The sequence below is a fragment of the Neoarius graeffei genome, chromosome 9, assembly GCF_027579695.1.
Source record: "Neoarius graeffei isolate fNeoGra1 chromosome 9, fNeoGra1.pri, whole genome shotgun sequence".
In the NCBI taxonomy this organism is placed as follows: Eukaryota; Metazoa; Chordata; class Actinopteri; order Siluriformes; family Ariidae; genus Neoarius; species Neoarius graeffei.
Genome location: NC_083577.1, coordinates 44,782,242 through 44,803,403, shown reverse-complemented (window position 1 = coordinate 44,803,403; position 21,162 = coordinate 44,782,242). Strand labels below are relative to the sequence as shown.

The 21,162-nt window shown below is 42.1% G+C and overlaps 1 protein-coding gene across 3 annotated transcripts in view; it reads right to left on the bottom strand.

Annotated features, from left to right (window-relative positions):
• Positions 1-21,162, bottom strand: part of parp4 (poly (ADP-ribose) polymerase family, member 4) — a 66,112-nt gene that overhangs the window by 6,746 nt on the left and 38,204 nt on the right. The window contains exons 30-36 of one of the 3 annotated variants that reach the window (XM_060929574.1): positions 18,096-18,197; positions 15,734-15,892; positions 13,063-13,125; positions 9,022-9,069; positions 6,200-8,312; positions 5,862-5,956; positions 5,373-5,475 (exon numbers count right to left, since the gene is read on the bottom strand). In XM_060929574.1, coding sequence (XP_060785557.1) covers positions 5,373-5,475; positions 5,862-5,956; positions 6,200-8,312; positions 9,022-9,069; positions 13,063-13,125; positions 15,734-15,892; positions 18,096-18,197 — 2,683 coding nt within the window. Of the gene's footprint in view, positions 1-5,372; positions 5,476-5,861; positions 5,961-6,199; positions 8,313-9,021; positions 9,070-13,062; positions 13,126-15,733; positions 15,893-18,095; positions 18,198-21,162 lie in introns of those variants that run through there. The other 2 variants (XR_009655356.1, XM_060929575.1) reach the window with 2 other exon arrangements.

Sequence of the window (21,162 nt, the reverse complement as noted above, 5' to 3'; positions counted from 1 at the left end):
TGTCCCAATACGGACAAAAGTGACCCTCAGCACATCAAAATCAGATCTTGAGAAAATACGAAGCGGCCATGATGGTAGCAGTCTCTAACTTCGGAGCTCTGTGACCCTGGCTCCAAAATGCCGTCTTTCTGAGGTTTAATCTGGTCAAAGTTATGTGATATTAAGGCGTTGAGGATATGGAAAGGGGGAGATGGAATAATGCAGTGCATGTTAAACTCGTCAAGACTCCAGCTAAAGAAAAGTCTGCAGACGAGGCGAGCAATAGCAGCCATTTCGAGTCTGATAAACGAATGCTGCAGGAAAGTGACGCTATGGCTAACCTACAGACGATACTCCAGGAATTAAGGGACTTTCAGCAGGAAAACTCTGGGAAATTAAAGATGATATCAAGGCCACAAACAGAAGAGTTGACGAGGCGAAAAATCGTATCGCGGAAGCAGAAGAAAGGGTACAGGTGGTGTTGGAGGTGCTAAAACTACAGGAGATAATTGAGGCCAGGCTCATGGATCAAGGGGGGCGTCAAGATGGGAAAACATAAGACTCCATGGTATAACAGAAGGGGCTGATGATAATTCTCCAATGATGGCAATGTTTGTAGAAAATTTGCTCAGAGTGCAAATTTGGGACCATTCCTCCCCCCCTCCTTATACAGAGTATTACTTAGGTTTAATTTTAATGAAACATTCTTTAAGACAGTAGAAGCTTTGTATAACAAGCCATCAGCAAAGATAAAGATTAACGGAGTATTATCGGACTCTTTTGAACTGCAGCGGGGCTGCCAACAAGGTTGTCCCATGTCCTCGCTTCTATCTGCAGTTTTCATAGAGCTACTAAGTCACTGGATAAGCCAAAATGACAAAATACATGGAATTATGATGGCTCAAGGAGAACAAAAAAAAATAAATTGCATTATTTGCGGATAACATTTTAATTTACCGAGGGTGCCCTAATACTTCTTTCCCAGTCTTAATTACAACCTTAACAGATTATGAACTATTGTCCGCCTATAAACTAAATACTCACAAATCTCAAGTACTAACATTTAATTACTCTCCCAGCCAGTCTATCAGAGACATGTTCAAAATAAAATAGGATTCTGAAACGTTGAGATATCTGGGAGTAAATATCCCCCCAAATTTGGACAAAATAATATCAATAATTCTCCCTTAGTTTCAAAGATTAAATCCGATCTATCAAGATGGACTCTATTACCCTTCCTAAGTTTAGCCCGGAGAGTGGAAGCAATAAAAATTAACATATTACCAAGACTCTCATATTTGTTTCAAACCATCTCAGCTGAACCCCCAAACAGTTAATTCCTAGAACTAGATAAAATTCTCTCAAGATTTGTTTGGCAGGGAAAGAAAGCTCGGATAAGGTTTCGGACTCTCCAGCTACAGGCATGTGAGAAAATTAGGACACCCCATTAAATAATCAGCTTTTTATTTAGAAATGGTACACATACCAATATCCAGGCATGTTTTTATGTATTTTTCAAAAAGAAAGTGATTTGATTGCAATTTAACAACAAAAATGAACATTGTTTGACAAATCCAAAAAAAGAAAAAAAATAAAGTATGTATTTCAATGGAGGAAAAAGTTAGGACACCCTACCCCCTAGTAGCTAGTGTTGCCCCCTTTGGCTGATATAACTTCAACGAGACGCATTTTGTAGCCTTTTACCAGTCTCTGACATCGATCAGGAGAAAGTTTGGCCCACTCCTCAATGCAGAATTCTTTTAGCTGTGAGATGTTTGAGGGGTGTCTTGCATGTACAGCCCGTTTCAAGTCACCCCACAGCATTTCGATGGGATTAAGATCAGGGCTTTGACTTGGCCATTCCAGGACTCTCCACTTCTTCTTTTTTAGCCAGTCCTTGGTGGATTTGCTGGTATGCTTTGGGTCATTGTCTTGTTGCAGTATCCAGTTACGCTTCAGCTTTAATTTTTTGACAGATGGTTTCACATTTTCTTCAAGCACCCTCTGATACACAGTAGAATTCATGGTGGATTCTATGATGGTGAGTTGGCCAGGTCCTGCTGCAGCAAAGCATCCCCAAACCATGACACTGCCCCCTCCATGCTTTACAGTTGGTATGAGGTTCTTTTCTTGGAAGGCTGTATTTGGTTTACGCCAAACATGTCTTCTGTTCTGGTGTCCAAATAATTCAATTTTAGACTCATCTGTCCAAAGAACCTTATTCCAGAAGTCGTGGTCTTTGTCTATGTTCTCTCTGGCAAACTTCAGTCTGGCCTTGATGTTTTTTTTAGAGAGCAAAGGTTTCTTCCTTGCACACCTCCCATGCAAGTCACACTTGTGCAGTCTCTTTCTGATGGTAGAGTCGTGCACTTTCACATTGACAGTTGCCAGAACCTGCTGTAATTCCCTTGATGACACTTTAGGATTTTTCAGGACCTCTTTGACCATCTTGCGTTCTGCTCTTGGGGTAAACTTGCTCGGACGGCCAGATCTTGGCATGGTGGCAGTTGTTTTAAATGTCCTCCACTTGTAAATAATTTTGCGAATGGTGGAATGGCTAATGTTAAATGCTTTTGAAATCTTTTTGAATCCTTTACCAGAGTCGTAAGCGGCCACAATCTTCTTTCTGAGGGCATCAGGAAGCTCTTTAGACCTCACCATGGCGCTCACCTCAACATCCCAACTGTCAGGGCCACACCAAACTAAATTTGAGGTTTAAATAGGGCAAGGCTCCATTCAAATGCTGGGTAACGATGTACTAATCATGTGCACCTGACGTGATGCACCTGTTTGGGATTTTCAACATTTTAAGAGGGATAATATAGGGGGGTGTCCTAATTTATTCCTCACCAGAAATTGCATTATTTTTTAATTAAATTTTACAGAAAGTTTTAAAAAGGCTTTTCTTATTTTTTTATTGTTTAGTTATATTACTTGGATCCCTCATTTTAATTAAAATTTACATTAAATACCCATATGTCCAAATATATTTTAAAATACACAGGATTTCATGAGGTGTCCTAATTTTTTCACATGCCTGTATCTAAGGAGAAAGACGGTCTTTCCCTTCCAAGTATTACAAATTACTACAGAGCTGCACAGATTAAAGTCCTTGTCGAGATATGTAATCTGTCCTATATAGCAGTGGAAAGAGAGAGAATGTAGGATATCGGGTGACATTCCATTGCAAGCTGTAATAGGTGACAGTGCTTTGATCAAACACATAAAAGAGGCAAATCCTTGGGTTATAACACCACTCAAAATTTGGTTTCAGGTGGTAAAAGAACACAGAACCAAGGAACCTTACTATTTGATGAGGTGGATAGCTTATGATTCAGATTTTACACCTAACAGCTCAGATATAAAAGATTTAAGAAATGTGCGGAGAATGGCCTGGTGAGATACAGTAATCTTTATAAAGATGGAACACGGGTGGTACGGTGGTGTAGTGGTTAGCGCTGTCGCCTCACAGCAAGAAGGTCCGGGTTCGAGCCCCATGGCCGGCGAGGGTCTTTCTGTGCGGAGTTTGCATGTTCTCCCCGTGTCCGCGTGGGTTTCCTCCGGGTGCTCCGGTTTCCCCCACAGTCCAAAGACATGCAGGTTAGGTTAACTGGTGACTCTAAATTGACCGTAGGTGTGAATGTGAGTGTGAATGGTTGTCTGTGTCTATGTGTCAGCCCTGTGATGACCTGGCGACTTGTCCAGGGTGTACCCCACCTTTCGCCCGTAGTCAGCTGGGATAGGCTCCAGCTTGCCTGCGACCCTGTAGAACAGGATAAAGCGGCTACAGATAATGAGAATGAGAAGATGGAACACTCAAAAACTTCCAGGAGTTAAAAAATAATTTTGGCTTGGCAAACTTGGACTTCTATAGGTTTTTACAACTTAGACATGATACTGAAAAAATCAAACAATAAGTAAGGAAGACTTAAACAAGACAAATTCAGGCATTGTAAAGCCATGGGGGAAGTCATGGCCTAATGGTTAGAGAAACAGCTTTGGGACCCAATGGTCGCCGATTCGATTCCCTGGACCAGCAGGAATGGTCGAAGTGCCCTTGAGCAAGGCACCTAACCCCCTTCTGCTCCGCAGGCTGCTCTGGGTATGTTGTACGTCATTCTGGATAAGAGCGTCTGCTAAATGCCTGTAATGTAATGTAATGAGATATAATTCAGATCCGGGTCTTAGAAACATTTCTATCTCATTACATTACATTACAGGCATTTAGCAGACGCTCTTATCCAGAATGACGTACAACATACCCAGAGCAGCCTGCGGAGCAGAAGGGGGTTAGGTGCCTTGCTCAAGGGCACTTCGACCATTCCTGCTGGTCCAGGGAATCGAATCGGCGACCATTGGGTCCCAAAGCTGTTTCTCTAACCATTAGGCCATGACTTCCCCCATGGCTTTACAATGCCTGAATTTGTCTTGTTTAAGTCTTCCTTACTTATTGTTTGTTTTTTTCAGTATCATGTCTAAGTTGTAAAAACCTATAGAAGTCCAAGTTTGCTAAGCCAAAATTATTTTTTAACTCCTGGAAGTTTGAGTGTTCCATCTTTATAAAGATTACTGTATCTCACCAGCCCATTCCTTAAATCTTATATCTGAGCTGTTAGGTGTAAAATCTGAATCATAAGCTATCCACCTCATCAAATAGTAAGGTTCTATGCTTAAAAAAAAAAAGGCCCACCCTTGAAAATTTCAGATGTCTTTGCCGTCAGCACCTTTAAGCTTACCAGAACAACTACAGACCAAAGAATGGAATCATGGAAATAAACTTAAGGCTTCAAATATCTCATCTCATATCATCTCTGGCCGCTTTCAATTTCTCAACAGCCACCACTATACACGATATTTTATATACAAACCTACAGAGAAAAAAGGGGAACAAATTAAATCAGTAGCTCTGTTATGCTATGAAGATATTTAGTTTGGTGCCATTGTTTGGGACCGCTTGTCCCTTTAGGGAAATCTCACTGCAAATCAATACAAAGTTATCCTGACTGATCACCTTTATCCTATGATGAAACATGTCGTGAGTTATATCTTCCAGTGTTCACATCCACAGGACATGTGGGCTCAATGAATGTTTTGTGGAGTGTGAAAATTATGAAAATAATATGCTATGGCCTTCAAAGTTACCAGATCTCAACCCAACTGAACCCTTATTGGAGATTTTGGACTGATGTGTTAAACGACACTCTCCACCACTATTACTGTCGTGACCTTAAAAAGATGCTATTGTATTTGCCTTTACTTGGTCACCCATTTGCACATACTGCATGATATTCTGAGGCATGTCGAGTTCTATTTGTCTTCCTTGCAAAGTAGTTTCTGTTTTTCAAAGCACTCGAGGGTAAAGTGGAGTTAAAGTAAAAATAAACTGGGTTTACCCAAAGAACAGATGCCTCTCTCTTTCAGGAAGACATTAGCAAAGAAGTCTACATCCAGGCCCAGGAATCTACTTAGTGTCCCAGTACATTCCCAGTAGCCATCCTGTGTTAAAGATAAAAAAAAAAATAAATGAATAAAAATACAAAAATAAATCCCTTTATCTTCCATTCATTTTTGACCCATTCAAATGAATGGAGTTCTGCTCAGGAACACTTCGCCACACATCCACCAAACTTCATATGGCACCTCAGGCCAACTCTCACACACAAAAATCCTTCTCTGTCTCGCTCTCTGACAAACACACTCCACACCTCACACTGACACACACGATGTTAAACCTGAGCTGCATTTTGCGCAATAACCTGCATTCTCTTTAAGGAGATTACTTTCTAGTTAAATTCTGATGTCACTTTCTCTTACTTATGGATGGCACTGTATACACTTGGCAGAATGTATGTGGGATGCACACAGGCTTATACAGTATGTACCTGGTGTTGGAGGTTAAACAGCTCCTCCCAGTTGATTCTGTCAGGTCGTCTGTACAGTTCACTTATGCTGATGGTCTGCACTGGGCTGCTCTCTTCTTCCTCAAGAAGAAATGTGCTCATGTAGCAATACTTTAATGGGGAAATTTTACTGCACTGCTTCAGTTGCTGGCTTATTAATACAGGCTTTCCTGTAGCTTTGTATGAGTCAAAATCTACTGAAGTAATGTCCACTTGATTTAACAGAACAATGGAAAATTTTACAAAAGCCAAGCAATAACTTTTTCGTAAAGATTGTAAATATAAAAAGAATATTCAGCCAATAATGTGGTAGAACTTACCTACTGACTTAGCACGTCTTCTTTTGCTGCGAAGAGAAATAGCAGCAAGAGAAGCAGGGGCTCCAAAATCCAAGTCATCACTATTCGGAGGAGGAGAACGATGCCAGCTGAATCTAACAGGAGGAGCTCCCATAAGGCCTTCGAAATTAACACCAGAAGAAGAATCAGGGCCTCCGAAACCAACACTAGAAGAACCAGGAGCTTGCCAAGTAGTTATAAGAGGAGCAGGGGCTCCACTACCAACGCTAGGACGAGGAGGGGCTTCAGAAGCAACACGACGAAGACCTGAGGCTCCGAATATAGCAGGAGGGGGAGGGTCTCCAGAACTAATACTAGGAGGAGAACGATGCCAGCTGAATCTAACAGGAGGAGCTCCCATAAGGCCTTCGAAATTAACACCAGAAGAAGAATCAGGGCCTCCGAAACCAACACTAGAAGAACCAGGAGCTTGCCAAGTAGTTATAAGAGGAGCAGGGGCTCCACTACCAACGCTAGGACGAGGAGGGGCTTCAGAAGCAACACGACGAAGACCTGAGGCTCCGAATATAGCAGGAGGGGGAGGGTCTCCAGAACTAATACTAGGAGGAGAACGATGCCAGCTGAATCTAACAGGAGGAGCTCCCATAAGGCCTTCGAAATTAACACCAGAAGAAGAATCAGGGCCTCCGAAACCAACACTAGAAGAACCAGGAGCTTGCCAAGTAGTTATAAGAGGAGCAGGGGCTCCACTACCAACGCTAGGACGAGGAGGGGCTTCAGAAGCAACACGACGAAGACCTGAGGCTCCGAATATAGCAGGAGGGGGAGGGTCTCCAGAACTAATACTAGGAGGAGGAGGAGGAGGAGGGGCTTCAGAAGCAACACGACGAAGACCTGAGGCTCCGAATATAGCAGGAGGGGGAGGGTCTCCAGAACTAATACTAGGAGGAGGAGGAGGAGGGGCTTCAGAAGCAACACGATGAAGACCTGAGGCTCCGAATATAGCAGGAGGGGGAGGGTCTCCAGAACTAATACTAGGAGGAGGAGGAGGAGGGGCTTCAGAAGCAACACGATGAAGACCTGAGGCTCCGAATATAGCAGGAGGGGGAGGGTCTCCAGAACTAATACTAGGAGGAGGAGGAGGAGGGGCTTCAAAAGCATCACGATGAAGAGCTGAGGCTCTGAATCCAACAGGAGGGGGAGGAGGAGGACAAGCAGCAAGACGAAGAGCTGAGGCTCTGAATAAAGCAGGAGGGGGAGGAGGAAGACGAGCACCAAGATGAAGAGCTGAACGAAGAGCTGAGGCTCTGAATATAGCAGGAGGGGGAGGGTCTCCAGAACTAATACTAGGAGGAGGAGGGGTTTCAAAAGCATCACGATGAAGAGCTGAGGCTCTAAATCCAGCAGGAGGGGGAGGTTCTCCAAAACTAACGTTAGGAGGAGGAGGGGCTTCAAAAGCAACACTACAAGGAGCTGGGACTCTGAATCCAGCGGGAGGGGAAGGGTCTACAGAACTAATGCTAGGAGGAGGAGGAGGGGGTTCAAAAGCACCACTACAAAGAGCTGAGGCTCTGGATTCAAAAAGAAGGGAAGGTGGAAAACAAGAACTACGAGTAATATGAGGGGCTCTGCCAAGTAAACGAGGAAGAATACGTGCTCCTTCAAAAAGGTTACCATCAGTAGAAGACGGAGAAGAAACTTCAAAACCAATACTGGCAGCAGGAGAAGACGACGTTCTGCAGACCTGACTGAAACTATTACTTCTGGCACTTTGATTAATGACATTAAGAGTATCTGAGTTAAAATCCTTAATGGGAGGAAAAGCAGAACCAACAGCAGCAGGAGCTGAAAGAATATCTGCAGGCAGGCTGACTCCAGCAGAGTCGTATATACTGAGAGAAGTGGGATCATCGTCTTCCTCATAGTCTAATAATTCATAGTCTTCTTGTGAGAGGCTTTTTTTCTTCAGATGTAGAGGACTTGAGTATGCATGTTGATCTTGACTTATGCAAGGACTGCCATCAACCATGCTGTCAACCATGCTGTCGTAATCGCCAAAGTCGTATTCTGATGACTCGCTTCCACTGGATTTATTGTTTACTTGAAATACGTTTTCTGCAGCAGGAGTCTCATCCTGTGGTGAAAAGACAGAAATAAAAGACAAAGGAAAAAAAGACAGAAAGAAAGATATCACAACTTTATTCATCACACACTTGTGAAATTTCCTCTCTGCATTTAACCCATCTGAAGCAGTGAACACACACACACACACACCCAGAGCAGTGGGCAGCCATGCTAACAGCGCCCGGGGAGCAGTTGGGAGTTAGGTGCCTCGCTCAAGGGCACCTCAGCCCAAGGCCGTCCCATATTACATATGAATTAAGAGTACTGTCAATAAAAAAAAAGTAATCAGTCCTAGAGTATGAAAGGTGCGCCTGGGAGAAGAAAGAAAAATTTTTGATAGAAGGGTTACGAGATCTCCATGGATCGATGAGACCATTCTGTTTCATAAAATCAGAGAATGTTTTAGACATCGCAGAGTGAGTCAGATTACGAGGATTAGACCTATCCAAGATTGGGTCAAAAACACAATTTAGATCCCCTCCGAAGATCAGCAGATGAGTATTCAGGAAGGGGATGTTACTCAGCAACCTGTTGGCGAATTCAACATCATCGAAGTTTGGGGCATACACATTCACCAATAAAACCTTTTTCTGCATTAGGGTGCCAGCAACTATGAGGTATCTGCCATTCCTATCAGCGATAATATCAGTGGATGAGAACTGAACTTTGTTAATTAAAATGGCAACCCCTCTAGCTTTTGAGTGGAAGACTTGACTTACCCAGCGAGAACGTAACCCACGCCGAGCTTTCTCGCGAGGGTGAGTCTCCTGTAAAAAAAAAAACAAAAAAAACAACTAGAGTTTAACCGTTTCAAATGTGTAAAAACCTTGGATCTCTTAACAGGATTACCCATACCTCTGATATTCCAACTAATAAATCTGAAAGGTGTGCCTGACCCAGCAGTGCTGGGATCTATATTGCCATTAACCATTTAAATCCAAAAAAAACAAACAAACAAAAAAAAAATGCAAATGGTCACCGAGAGCTGAGGTGGGACACCCTCCCCCCAACATACCCCTAAACACAAATACACCCAAAGTCCCCATATAACTACAGAACAAAGGAGACAGCAGTGTTTCCCACAAAAAACAAAAGTTGTCCGCCGTAGTGTCTGAACAACCCGGAGAATGTGCAGAGCAAACAGAAGCAAGAGAGAAATAAAAAGAAAAACCTCCTGCCGATCTCAACAATGTTTAACTGTATGCGCATAGTAATAAACCCCTGAAGAAAAAAAAAAAAAGGAAACTCACATCGCAAAATATTGTTGCAACTAAGGGTGAACATTCCAACAAAACAACAAAGATGATCACCTTAATAATACAAATCAAAATACCACATAGACCAGATGAATACAATAGCAAAGCACATGGAAATACAAATTAACAAATAACGCTAACAGTAAAACCTGTACAAATAAATGCAGAGAGCATAAAATGAGGTAGTGGTGATCTGATCTGGAGTACAAAAATATAAAATATGGTATAGTCTTGTTATAGAACAGTGTGCATCCAGCAAAAAAGCGGAAAGAAAGTGCCTGCAAAGCAGAAAACCACCTAATACTGCACAGGTAAAGTTAAGACGAGTGAGACCCCAAACTCTAAGCCATAACACTATCGAAAACAGATCCGAAAAGCTAATGGGGCTCACCCAGAGATCAAGGTTTTGACATAGTCGCTGGCTTCCACCGCACAAACAAAGTCCTTCTCAACACCGTCGTGAGTGATGCGAAGTCGCGCTGGATAAATCAGACCATACCGAGCACCCTCAATGCCACGAAGTTGCCGCCTGACCTTGTTGAATGCAGCCCGAGCCTGGGCTACCTTGGCAGTGTAGTCAGGGAAGACTAAGATGGTCAAGTCTCTGGCTTTAATCTGTCGGAGCTCTCTAGCGTGGCGTAAAATGTCAGAACAGTCACTGTAATAATGAAATCTGCACACAATGGCTCGTGGATGATCACCAGGCTTGGGTTTGGGATGGAGGGTCCGGTGGGACCGATCCAAAAGCAGCTCCTTTACCAGACCAAAGGCATCCTTTAGTAAGGCGGCCACAGCGGCAGTGGTACAGGTGTCAGGACCCTCCGGTACTCCCACTATTCTAACGTTGTTACGCCGTGACCTGGACTCCAAGTCTTCACATTTATTTTCCAGCTTGGCTACGCTAGCTGTTAGGCACTTGATAGTAGTTTGCATCTTGGTGATGCCATCAGAGCACTCGGTTAGTGCGTGCTCCATCTCCCCAACCGTACCTTTTAGCTTGGACAGGGTAGCATTGGTAGCCGCTTTATCATTCGCCAGCTGTGTCCGCACCGCTTGCAGGTTGAGCTTGATAGTGGACAAAGCATCCCCGAGTGTGTCCTGGAGTTCCTTTTTGAAAATATCAGCAATATCTTTCCTCAGTAAGGCCAGCAACTCGAGCTTGAGGGCAGCAATGTCAGGGTTAGCGTGCATCGAGGCGACCTCTGCAGGAGCAGGTGGTTCACTCGAGGGTGAGGTTGCGGAATGTGAACTAGGCCTCAGTTGTGTCTGAATAGTATTGCGAGTTTTAGAGTTCCTTCCAGCCATTTTATGCAGTACAGTGTACAACTCCCAAACAAAAAGTACTGTGGAGTAAAACAAAACTAAACACGCGACCAAAAAGCGCAGATAAATAACAATTTAACCAAAATCGGCAGGAGCTTCCAAACTTACGTCCTACTCCATTAACGCTCAGCAGCACCCCTGGCCGTCCCATATTAACCGAACCGCATGTCTTTGGACTGTGGGGTAAACCGGAGCACCAGAAGGAAACCCATGCAGACACGGGGAGAACATGCAAACTCCACACAGAAAGGCCCTCGCCGGTCGCTGGGTCCGAACCCAGAACCTTCTTGCTGAGAGGCGACCATGCTAACCACTACACCACCGTGCCACCCGGTGGTGTAAGAAAACACTGTTTACATTTACTGGCTATTTTAACAAACCGACATACAGTGGGACAAAAAAGTATTTAGTCAGTCACCAATTGTGCAAGTTCTCCCACTTAAAAAGATGAGAGAGGCCTGTAATTTTCATCATAGGTACACTTCAACTATGAGAGACAGAATGGGGGGAAAGAATCCAGGAAATCACATTGTAGGATTTTTAATGAATTAATTGGTAAATTCCTCGGTAAAATAAGTATTTGGTCGCCTACAAACAAGCAAGATTTCTGGCTCTCACAGACCTGTAACAACTTCTTTAAGAGGCTCCTCTGTCCTCCACTCGTTACCTGTATTAATGGCACCTGTTTGAACTCGTTATCAGTATAAAAGACACCTGTCCACAACCTCAAACAGTCACACTCCAAACTCCACTATGGCCAAGACCAAAGAGCTGTCAAAGGACACCAGAAACAAAATTGTAGACCTACAGCAGGCTGGGAAGACTGAATCTGCAATAGGTAAGCAGCTTGGTGTGAAGAAATCAACTGTGGGAGCAATTATTAGAAAATGGAAGATATACAAGACCACTGATAATCTCCCTCGATCTGGGGCTCCACGCAAGATCTCACCCCGTGGGGTCAAAATGATCACAAGAACGGTGAACAAAAATACCAGAACCACACGGGGGACCTAGTGAATGACCTGCAGAGAGCTGGGACCAAAGTAACAAAGGCTACCATCAGTAACGCACTACGCCGCCAGGGACTCAAATCCTGCAGTGCCCGACGTGTCCCCCTGCTTAAGCCAGTACATGTCCAGGCCCGTCTGAAGTTTGCTAGAGAGCATCTGGATGATCCAGAAGAGGATTGGGAGAATGTCATATGGTCAGATGAAACCAAAATAGAACTTTTTGGTAAAAACTCAACTTGTCGTGTTTGGAGGAGAAAGAATGCTGAGTTGCATCCAAAGGTGAAGCATGGGAAACATCATGCTTTGGGGCTGTTTTTCTGCAAAGGGACCAGGACGACTGATCCGTGTAAAGGAAAGAATGAATGGGGCCATGTATCGTGAGATTTTGAGTGAAAACCTCCTTCCATCAGCAAGGGCATTGAAGATGAAACGTGGCTGGGTCTTTCAGCATGACAATGATCCCAAACACACCGCCCGGGCAACGAAGGAGTGGCTTCGTAAGAAGCATTTCAAGGTCCTGGAGTGGCCTAGCCAGTCTCCAGATCTCAACCCCATAGAAAATCTTTGGAGGGAGTTGAAAGTCCGTGTTGCCCAGCGACAGCCCCAAAACATCACTGCTCTAGAGGAGATCTGCATGGAGGAATGGGCCAAAATACCAGCAACAGTGTGTGAAAACCTTGTGAAGACTTACAGAAAACGTTTGACCTCTGTCATTGCCAACAAAGGGTATATAACAAAGTATTGAGATGAACTTTTGTTTTTGACCAAATACTTATTTTCCACCATAATTTGCAAATAAATTATTTAAAAATCAGACAGTGTGATTTTCTGGATTTTTTTTTCTCATTCTGTCTCTCATAGTTGAGGTATACCCATGATGAAAATTACAGGCCTCTCATCTTTTTAAGTGGGAGAACTTGCACAACTGGTGACTGACTAAATACTTTTTTGCCCCACTGTACAGGTTCAATACAGCTGAAACAAAACATACAAAACAAACAAGACATACAACGTCATAAACTTGCCAGACGAGCTTTTCCCACTAGTTATGAAATAAATTATAAAACCTTTGTGTTTAAGAGCACTGCTAATGTTAGCTAGTGTGATCTTTTTCATTGCCTCTCTAATTTTCCAACCTTAAGCCTAACTATCCTTTCATGTGACATCTCACCTCCAAAAATATTTCGTATGCATCTTCCTCTTCCTCATCCCGATCTGAAAGAGCCATACACATCTATAAAAGAAGCAGAACACGGGGGTTACATCTAAATATAACAAAATGATATGAGCTAACTATATAACATTTAACTTGACTATTTAACCATTATATTACCTTATTATACTTTATCATAATCAAGGAAGCCTATTCTGTTTTTTTGAAGTCTTTATTGCCTACTATCAGCTGTGAAGATGTGATCCGCTGTGTTTTATGGGTGGTTTATGGGCTCAGTTTCAGTTGGATAGGTGAATCAGATGACGAGTGGCAAATATTGCTGCTGTTTCCTGGACAGAAATCGAGTGCCATTTTATCTAGAGGTAAATCTAGATTGGGAATTTGATCACTGCTCAGATTTTACACTCTGCAAATACACTAAAAATAATTTTAACTCAAACTTGTTTGCCACTGTCCATCACAGTGCAGAGATAAATTCCCAAGATAAATTGTGCAGAGATAAATTCCCAAGATAAATTGTGCAGAGATAAATTCCCAAGATAAATTGTATGTGATACCGTACAAAACAACTCACTCTAAAGCTATGAAGGAGAAATGAATTCTCGTTAGAACTTCTTGGAGGGACACATACTGCTTTTTATTGTCCCCTTTTGTCAGCTACTTATCCCTTCCATCTCACCATCTATTTGCCATGGATGACGGGGTTCTAACTAGGCCTTTTCAGCAGATCGGGCTGCTACGCAGTGTTTCCTTACTGCTACGCCCACAATATTGCTGACACGCCTGTAAAAGTTGCCGCTGCACTAATAAAAAGACTTCTCAATCTTGGAAATGTGGTCTTTTGTTTAATTTTCTCTTGCTATCCCCACGCAGCAGCGATGGCATGCCACCATGCGAATGTTCTACATTTGGACATACTCCACTCCCCGTCTACTTAAGCGTTCAGTGCATAGCTGCCCGAGTAATTCTGTGTGGAGATTGTCACTGATCATGCTAGTCCGGTTTACCTCCTTCTTTATGCTGTGTTCGCGGTAAAGTGCTATCCGTGTTAAGAGCTGCTTACGCACCATGCATGTAATATGTGCCGGTCCCTGAGTTAGATCTGGATAGTCAGGTGTTGTAATTGAATGGCTGAAGCTGAAAGTAAAGCTAACACTTGGTGAACATCAACTGGCCGTTTTATTCTTATTCCATAAATATGGTCACCAATATAGTTGAATATTAATTATAATAAGTCTTCAATCAAAAACAATCACAGCAACTTTGGGCAAAAAAACCCCTCATTAATATTAGGCATATCAGACGCTCGCTGGCCGTCCTGTGAAAATTGTGCATGCAGACACTCATCTAAGTTTCTAAATCTGTCATTGCTTAACTTGAATATTTTCTATCGTGGATATTATCATTATAAAGCTTATAATCTCTGCTTTCCAGAGAAATTTATCATCTCGTTAAGATCTGTTCAGTACTTTGGGAGGTTGAAGTTGGTACAACAGAGTAAAAACTCTGCTCGCGTGACATGGGGAAACTGCCGGTGCTTTTCGAGTCCTGGGAAAGCAGTCAGGCGCTCTCTCTCTCTTTTGATCGGTTTCTGACTGGATTACTCATGAATATTAGGTCAGATAACCCCTATGTTCCCTAGCTCTCACTGTTTCTGATGAAGTATTCAGCAAAATTTTCTGTCTGCTAGTTTTGATGTTATGATTCACGGGAGACTTTGAAGAGAGTTTTCATAGCTTTACTTACATTTTTTAAAAAAATAAAACCGATTCATGTAAATAAATAACTATTTTAGAATATAACTGTAGTTGTTTTGATTAAAAAATATTGAAATCTTAGTGGTCAAATGATATTTAAAAAAACCGGAAGTCAGAAATGCTAGTGTCAATTTCAATTCAATTAACTGCAATTGTATACTGGATGTGGCTCACGGTTTTTTCGAGGTTCACCTTGAAAGCTGTGAATATTAACTGAAATAAGAATAGTTTATATTCTTTAATATAAAAGACTAGTAGGCCCTACTTTTGAGAAATACAAAGCCCTATAGAGCATGAAGAGGGTATTAGAAATATTCTTTTATTACTTTTTTATTGAGTGTACAGTGCCTTGCAAAAGTATTCATACGCCTTGAACTTTTTCACATTTTTCCACCTTACAACCACAAACTTAAAAGTTTTTGACATTTTATGTGATAGACCAACACAGAGTAGCACATAATTGTGAAGTGAAACGAAAATGATAAATGGTCTTCAAATTTTTAAACAAATAAAAATCTGAAAAATGTGGTGTGCATTATCTTCTGGCAGACTTCCATTACTGCTCAATGCTCGTCTCAGTTCTTCCCTAAACTCCTTCTGATGTTCAACCTCTTTTAGTTTCCACCACTTAATCTTCGGCTCCACTATTTCACGCTTCCTCTTTTTCACTTTCAAGCTCATCCTGCACACGACCACTCGATGTTGTCTAGTAGCTACACTCTCCCCTGCCATCACTTTACAGTCTCCAATCTCCTTCAGGTTACCCATTCTGCAGAGTATGTAGTCCACCTGTGTAGATCTTCCTCCACTCTCCACTGCGCTTTCTTCTCAAAATATGTATTGACTATGACCAAATTCATCCTCTTTGAAAAATCAACCACCATTTGCCCTTCCACATTTCTCTCTCTTACACCATATCTGCCCATCATGTCCTCATCTCCACTGTTTCCTTCACCAACACGTCCGATGCAACGTGTTCCTGTCGGTAAGCGGGCCAAAACCACAAAACTTTTTGCCAGTTCATCAATCATTTTCAAGAAAGACTCTGTCTCTTCATTCTCACATCCAACCTGTGGGGCATACGCACGCACACAACATTGATTACCAGTTAAAGTTTTTAAAATCTAATTAGCATTATTAATGCTAATTAAATACTACCTTGCTGAACTGCTTTTTTACTAATTTTTGAAAATTTGTATTCTGTGTACAAACATCTACAGTGGTGCTTGAAAGTTTGTGAACCCTTTAGAATTTTCTATATTTCTGCATAAATATGACCTAAAACATCATCAGATTCACACAAGTCCTAAAAGTAGATAAAAGAGAACCCAGTTAAATAAAAGAAACAAAATTATTATACCTGGTCATTTATTTATTGAGGAAAATGATCCAATATTACATATCTGTGAGTGGCAAAAGTATGTGAACCTCGAGGATTAGCAGTTAATTTGAAGGTGAAATTAGAGTCAGATGTTTTCAAATCAATGGGATGACAATCAGGTGTGAGTGGGCACCGTTTTATTTAAAGAACAGGGATCTATCAGTGTGATCTTCACAACACATGTTTGTGGAAGTGTATCATGACACAAACAAAGGAGATTTCTGAGAACCTTAGAAAAAGCATTGTGGATGCTCATCAGGCTGGAAAAGGTTACAAAACCAGAGTTTGGACTCCACCAATCCACAGTCAGACAGATTGTGTACAAATGGAGGAAATTCAGGACCATTGTTACCCTCCCCAGGAGTGGTCGACCAATAAAGATCACTTTAAGAGCAAGGCGTGTAATAGTCGACGAGGTCACAAAGGACCCCAGGGTAACTTCTAAGCAACTGAAGGCCTCTCTCACATTGGCTAATGTTAATGTTCATGAGTCCACCATCAGCAGAACACTAAACAACAATGGTGTGCATGGCAGGGTTGCAAGGAGAAAGCCACTGCTCTCCAAAAAGAACATTGCTGCTTGTCTGCAGTTTGCTAAAGATCACGTGGACAAGCCAGAAGGCTATTGGAAAAATGTTTTGTGGACGGATGAAACCAAAATAGAACTTTTTGGTTTAAATGAGAAGCGTTATGTTTGTAGAAAGGAAAACACTGCATTCCAGCATAAGAACCTTATCCCATCTGTGAAACATGGTGGTGGTAGTATCATGGTTTGGGCCTGTTTTGCTGCATCTGGGCCAGGACGGCTTGCCATCATTGATGGAACAGTGAATTCTGGATTATACCAGCAAATTCTAAAGGAAAATGTCAGGACATCTGTCCATGAACTGAATCTCAAGAGAAGGTGGGTCATGCAGCAAGACAACGACCCTAAGCACACAAGTCGTTCTACCAAAGAATGGTTAAAGAAGAATAAAGTTAATGTTTTGGAATGGCCAAGTCAAAGTCCTGACCTTAATCCAATTGAAATGTTGTGGAAGGACCTGAAGCAAACAGTTCATGTGAGGAAACCCACCAACATCCCAGAGCTGAAGCTGTTCTGTACGGAGGAATGGGCTAAAATTCCTCCAAGCCGGTGTGCAGGACTGATCAACAGTTACGGGAAACGTTTAGTTGCAGTTATTGCTGCACAAGGGGGTCACACCAGATACTGAAAGCAAAGGTTCACATACTTTTGCCAGTCACAGATATGCAATATTGGATCATTTTCCTCAATAAATAAATGACCAAGTATAATATTTTTGTCTCATTTGTTTAACTGGGTTCTCTTTACCTACTTTTAGGACTTGTGTGAAAATCTGATGATGTTTTAGGTCATATTTATGCAGAAATATAGAAAATTCTAAAGGGTTCACAAACTTTCAAGCACCACTGTATTCCATGTAAATATCTTGAAAAATAGAAAAGTTATGAAGAAAAAACATTTGATCTCATTCGTTAATGAGGCCCATTTTGGACCATGTTATCCTCATACAGAATATTACGGCAGTTTTCTAAAACTTAAGCCATTTCGTCAAATCTTTGACTTGTAATATCTCAAGAACGGACATTAAAACATTTTAATTCTGTAAAAAGTATGTTGTTTAGCATTCAATTATGAATTCAATGAAAAAAAGTTTCAAGCAATTTAGACTGAATTTTCACCTAATATGCCTATTAATATTACCAAAAAAGAGTGACTTTCAGGGAGGCCTGCAAGTGCCAGGAAATGCACTAGAATGCATCTCTGAGCATGTAGAACCTGCGAGCTTTCAGGGGCCTAAGGTGGCCCCCGAACCCCCAGTCATTATGACTGGTACCACTACGCTAGTATTTTGGTCTAGTTTCTGTACCGTTTCCTGTTCGGTCCAGCCCATATAAGACAGAATATCCACATCTTCTTCTGCAATTATCTTAGGGACGTCAGTAAAACCGGAGTCAGGTTGTTCCAGGCCCTGCAGAGAAATAAGGAGTTAAAAATTGCTGCAGTTATGCTTTATGCCACAGAACAAGTGGACATTTAAATGTGAAGGGGACAAGCTTAAGTAATTGATGTCCTTATCATTACAGCAACATACAACCCCGATTCCAAAAAAGTTGGGACCAAGTACAAATTGTAAATAAAAACGGAATGCAATAATTTACAAATCTCAAAAACTGATATTGTATTCACAATAGAACATAGACAACATATCAAATGTCGAAAGTGAGATATTTTGAAATTTCATGCCAAATATTGGCTCATTTGAAATTTCATGACAGCAACACATCTCAAAAAAGTTGGGACAGGGGCAATAAGAGGCTGGAAAAGTTAAAGGTACAAAAAAGTAACAGCTGGAGGACCAAATTGCAACTCATTAGGTCAATTGGCAATAGGTCATTAACATGACTGGGTATAAAAAGAGCATCTTGGAGTGGCAGCGGCTCTCAGAAGTAAAGATGGGAAGAGGATCACCAATCCCCCTAATTCTGTGCCGACAAATAGTGGAGCAATATCAGAAAGGAGTTCGACAGTGTAAAATTGCAAAGAGTTTGAACATATCATCTACAGTGCATAATATCAAAAGATTCAGAGAATCTGGAAGAATCTCTGTGCGTAAGGGTCAAGGCCGGAAAACCATACCGGGTGCCCGTGATCTTCGGGCCCTTAGACGGCACTGTATCACATACAGGCATGCTTCTGTATTGGAAATCACAAAATGGGCTCAGGAATATTTCCAGAGAACATTATCTGTGAACACAATTCACCGTGCCATCTGCCGTTGCCAGCTAAAACTCTATAGTTCAAAGAAGAAGCCGTATCTAAACATGATCCAGAAGCGCAGGCGTCTTCTCTGGGCCAAGGCTCATTTAAAATGGACTGTGGCAAAGTGGAAAACTGTTCTGTGGTCAGACGAATCAAAAATTGAAGTTCTTTATGGAAATCAGGGACGTTGTGTCATTCGGACTAAAGAGGGGAAGGACGACCCAAGTTGTTATCAGCGCTCGGTTCAGAAGCCTGCATCTCTGATGGTATGGGGTTGCATTAGTGCGTGTGGCATGGGCAGCTTACACATCTGGAAAGACACCATCAATGCTGAAAGGTATATCCAGGTTCTAGAGCAACATATGCTCCCATCCAGAAGACGTCTCTTTCAGGGAAGACCTTGCATTTTCCAACATGACAATGCCAAACCACATACTGCATCAATTACAGCATCATGGCTGCGTAGAAGAAGGGTCCGGGTACTGAACTGGCCAGCCTGCAGTCCAGATCTTTCACCCATAGAAAACATTTGGCACATCATAAAATGGAAGATACGACAAAAAAGACCTAAGACAGTTGAGCAACTAGAATCCTACATTAGACAAGAATGGGTTAACATTCCTATCCCTAAACTTGAGCAACTTGTCTCCTCAGTCCCCAGACGTTTACAGACTGTTGTAAAGAGAAAAGGGGATGTCTCACAGTGGTAAGCATGGCCTTGTCCCAACTTTTTTGAGATGTGTTGTTGTCATGAAATTTAAAATCACCTAATTTTTCTCTTTAAATGATACATTTTCTCAGTTTAAACATTTGATATGTCATCTATGTTCTATTCTGAATAAAATATGGAATTTTGAAACTTCCACATCATTGCATTCCGTTTTTATTTACAATTTGTACTTTGTCCCAACTTTTTTGGAATCGGGGTTGTACAAACCTATAGCACATATTCATACACACTAATGTAGACCACCGAAACCGAGACCAAGTCATGACCAAGACCAGAGTGTAGCGAGCCTGAGACAAGACCCAGACTTTAACGATTTGAGACCAAGACCAAATGAGGGCAAAACTGAGTCAAGACCAGGACCAGACCAATGGGTGTGAAGGGGGGCAGGGAGAGATGACTACTGTTAACAGTAACGAAAATTTCAAATTAGCAATGAGTCACGTTATTGGTCACATTTAAAAAAAAAGGAAGTTTTACATCCAATCACAGTAATAATGTTAACAAATAAATCGGACAATGCACAGGCAAGTTAGTGAAATCCCCACCGTTGTGGTCTTGAAATAAAATCCTGAGTCTCTATGCCCGAGACAAGACTGAGTAAAAATGCAGTGAATTCCGTGACAAGACTGAGACATTCAAAAAGTGGTCTTGAGACCAAGACTGGTCTCAAGTCCTAACAACCCTAATACATACATACACTTGTCATCCACTTTAATCGGAACACCTGTATCCCTGCTCATTTATGCAGTGATCCAATCAGCCAATCACATGGCAGCATCACAATGCATAAAATCACACAGACACAGGTCAAGAGCTTCAGTTAATGTTCACATCAAACACTGGAATAGGGAAAAACGTGATCTCTGTGACATTAACCATGGCATGGTTGTTGGTGCCCAAATGGACTGATGCTCTCCTGGGAGTTTCACACACAAGTCTCGAGAGTTTACACAGAATGGTGCAAAAAATCATCCTGTGTGTGGCAAGTCTGCAGGCTGGAACACCTTGCTGACGAGATCAAAAGAGAATGACCAGCATTGTTTGACCTTACAAGAGGCCTACAGTAACTCAAATAAGCACTTTTTACAACCGTGGTGAGCAGAAAAGTATCTCAGAACATACAGCACATAAAAGCTTGAGGTGGGGGGCGTCGTGGCTCGGGTGGATGGGGCGCCGTGCCGTGGGTCCGGGGACCCGGGTTCGGTTCCGGCCTGGGGTCGTTTCCCGGTCCCTCCCCGTCTCTCTCTCCCGCTCATTTCCTGTCCTGTCTCTGCGCTGTCCTGTCCAATGAAGGTGAAAAAAGCCCCAAAAAATATCTTTAAAAAAAAAAAAAAAAGCTTGAGGTGGATGGACTACACCAGCAGCAGACCACATCTGGCACAGGGACATAGGCTCACCTGAACTGGAAAGATGAAGACTGGAAAAAGGCCAGGTGATTTTTTTG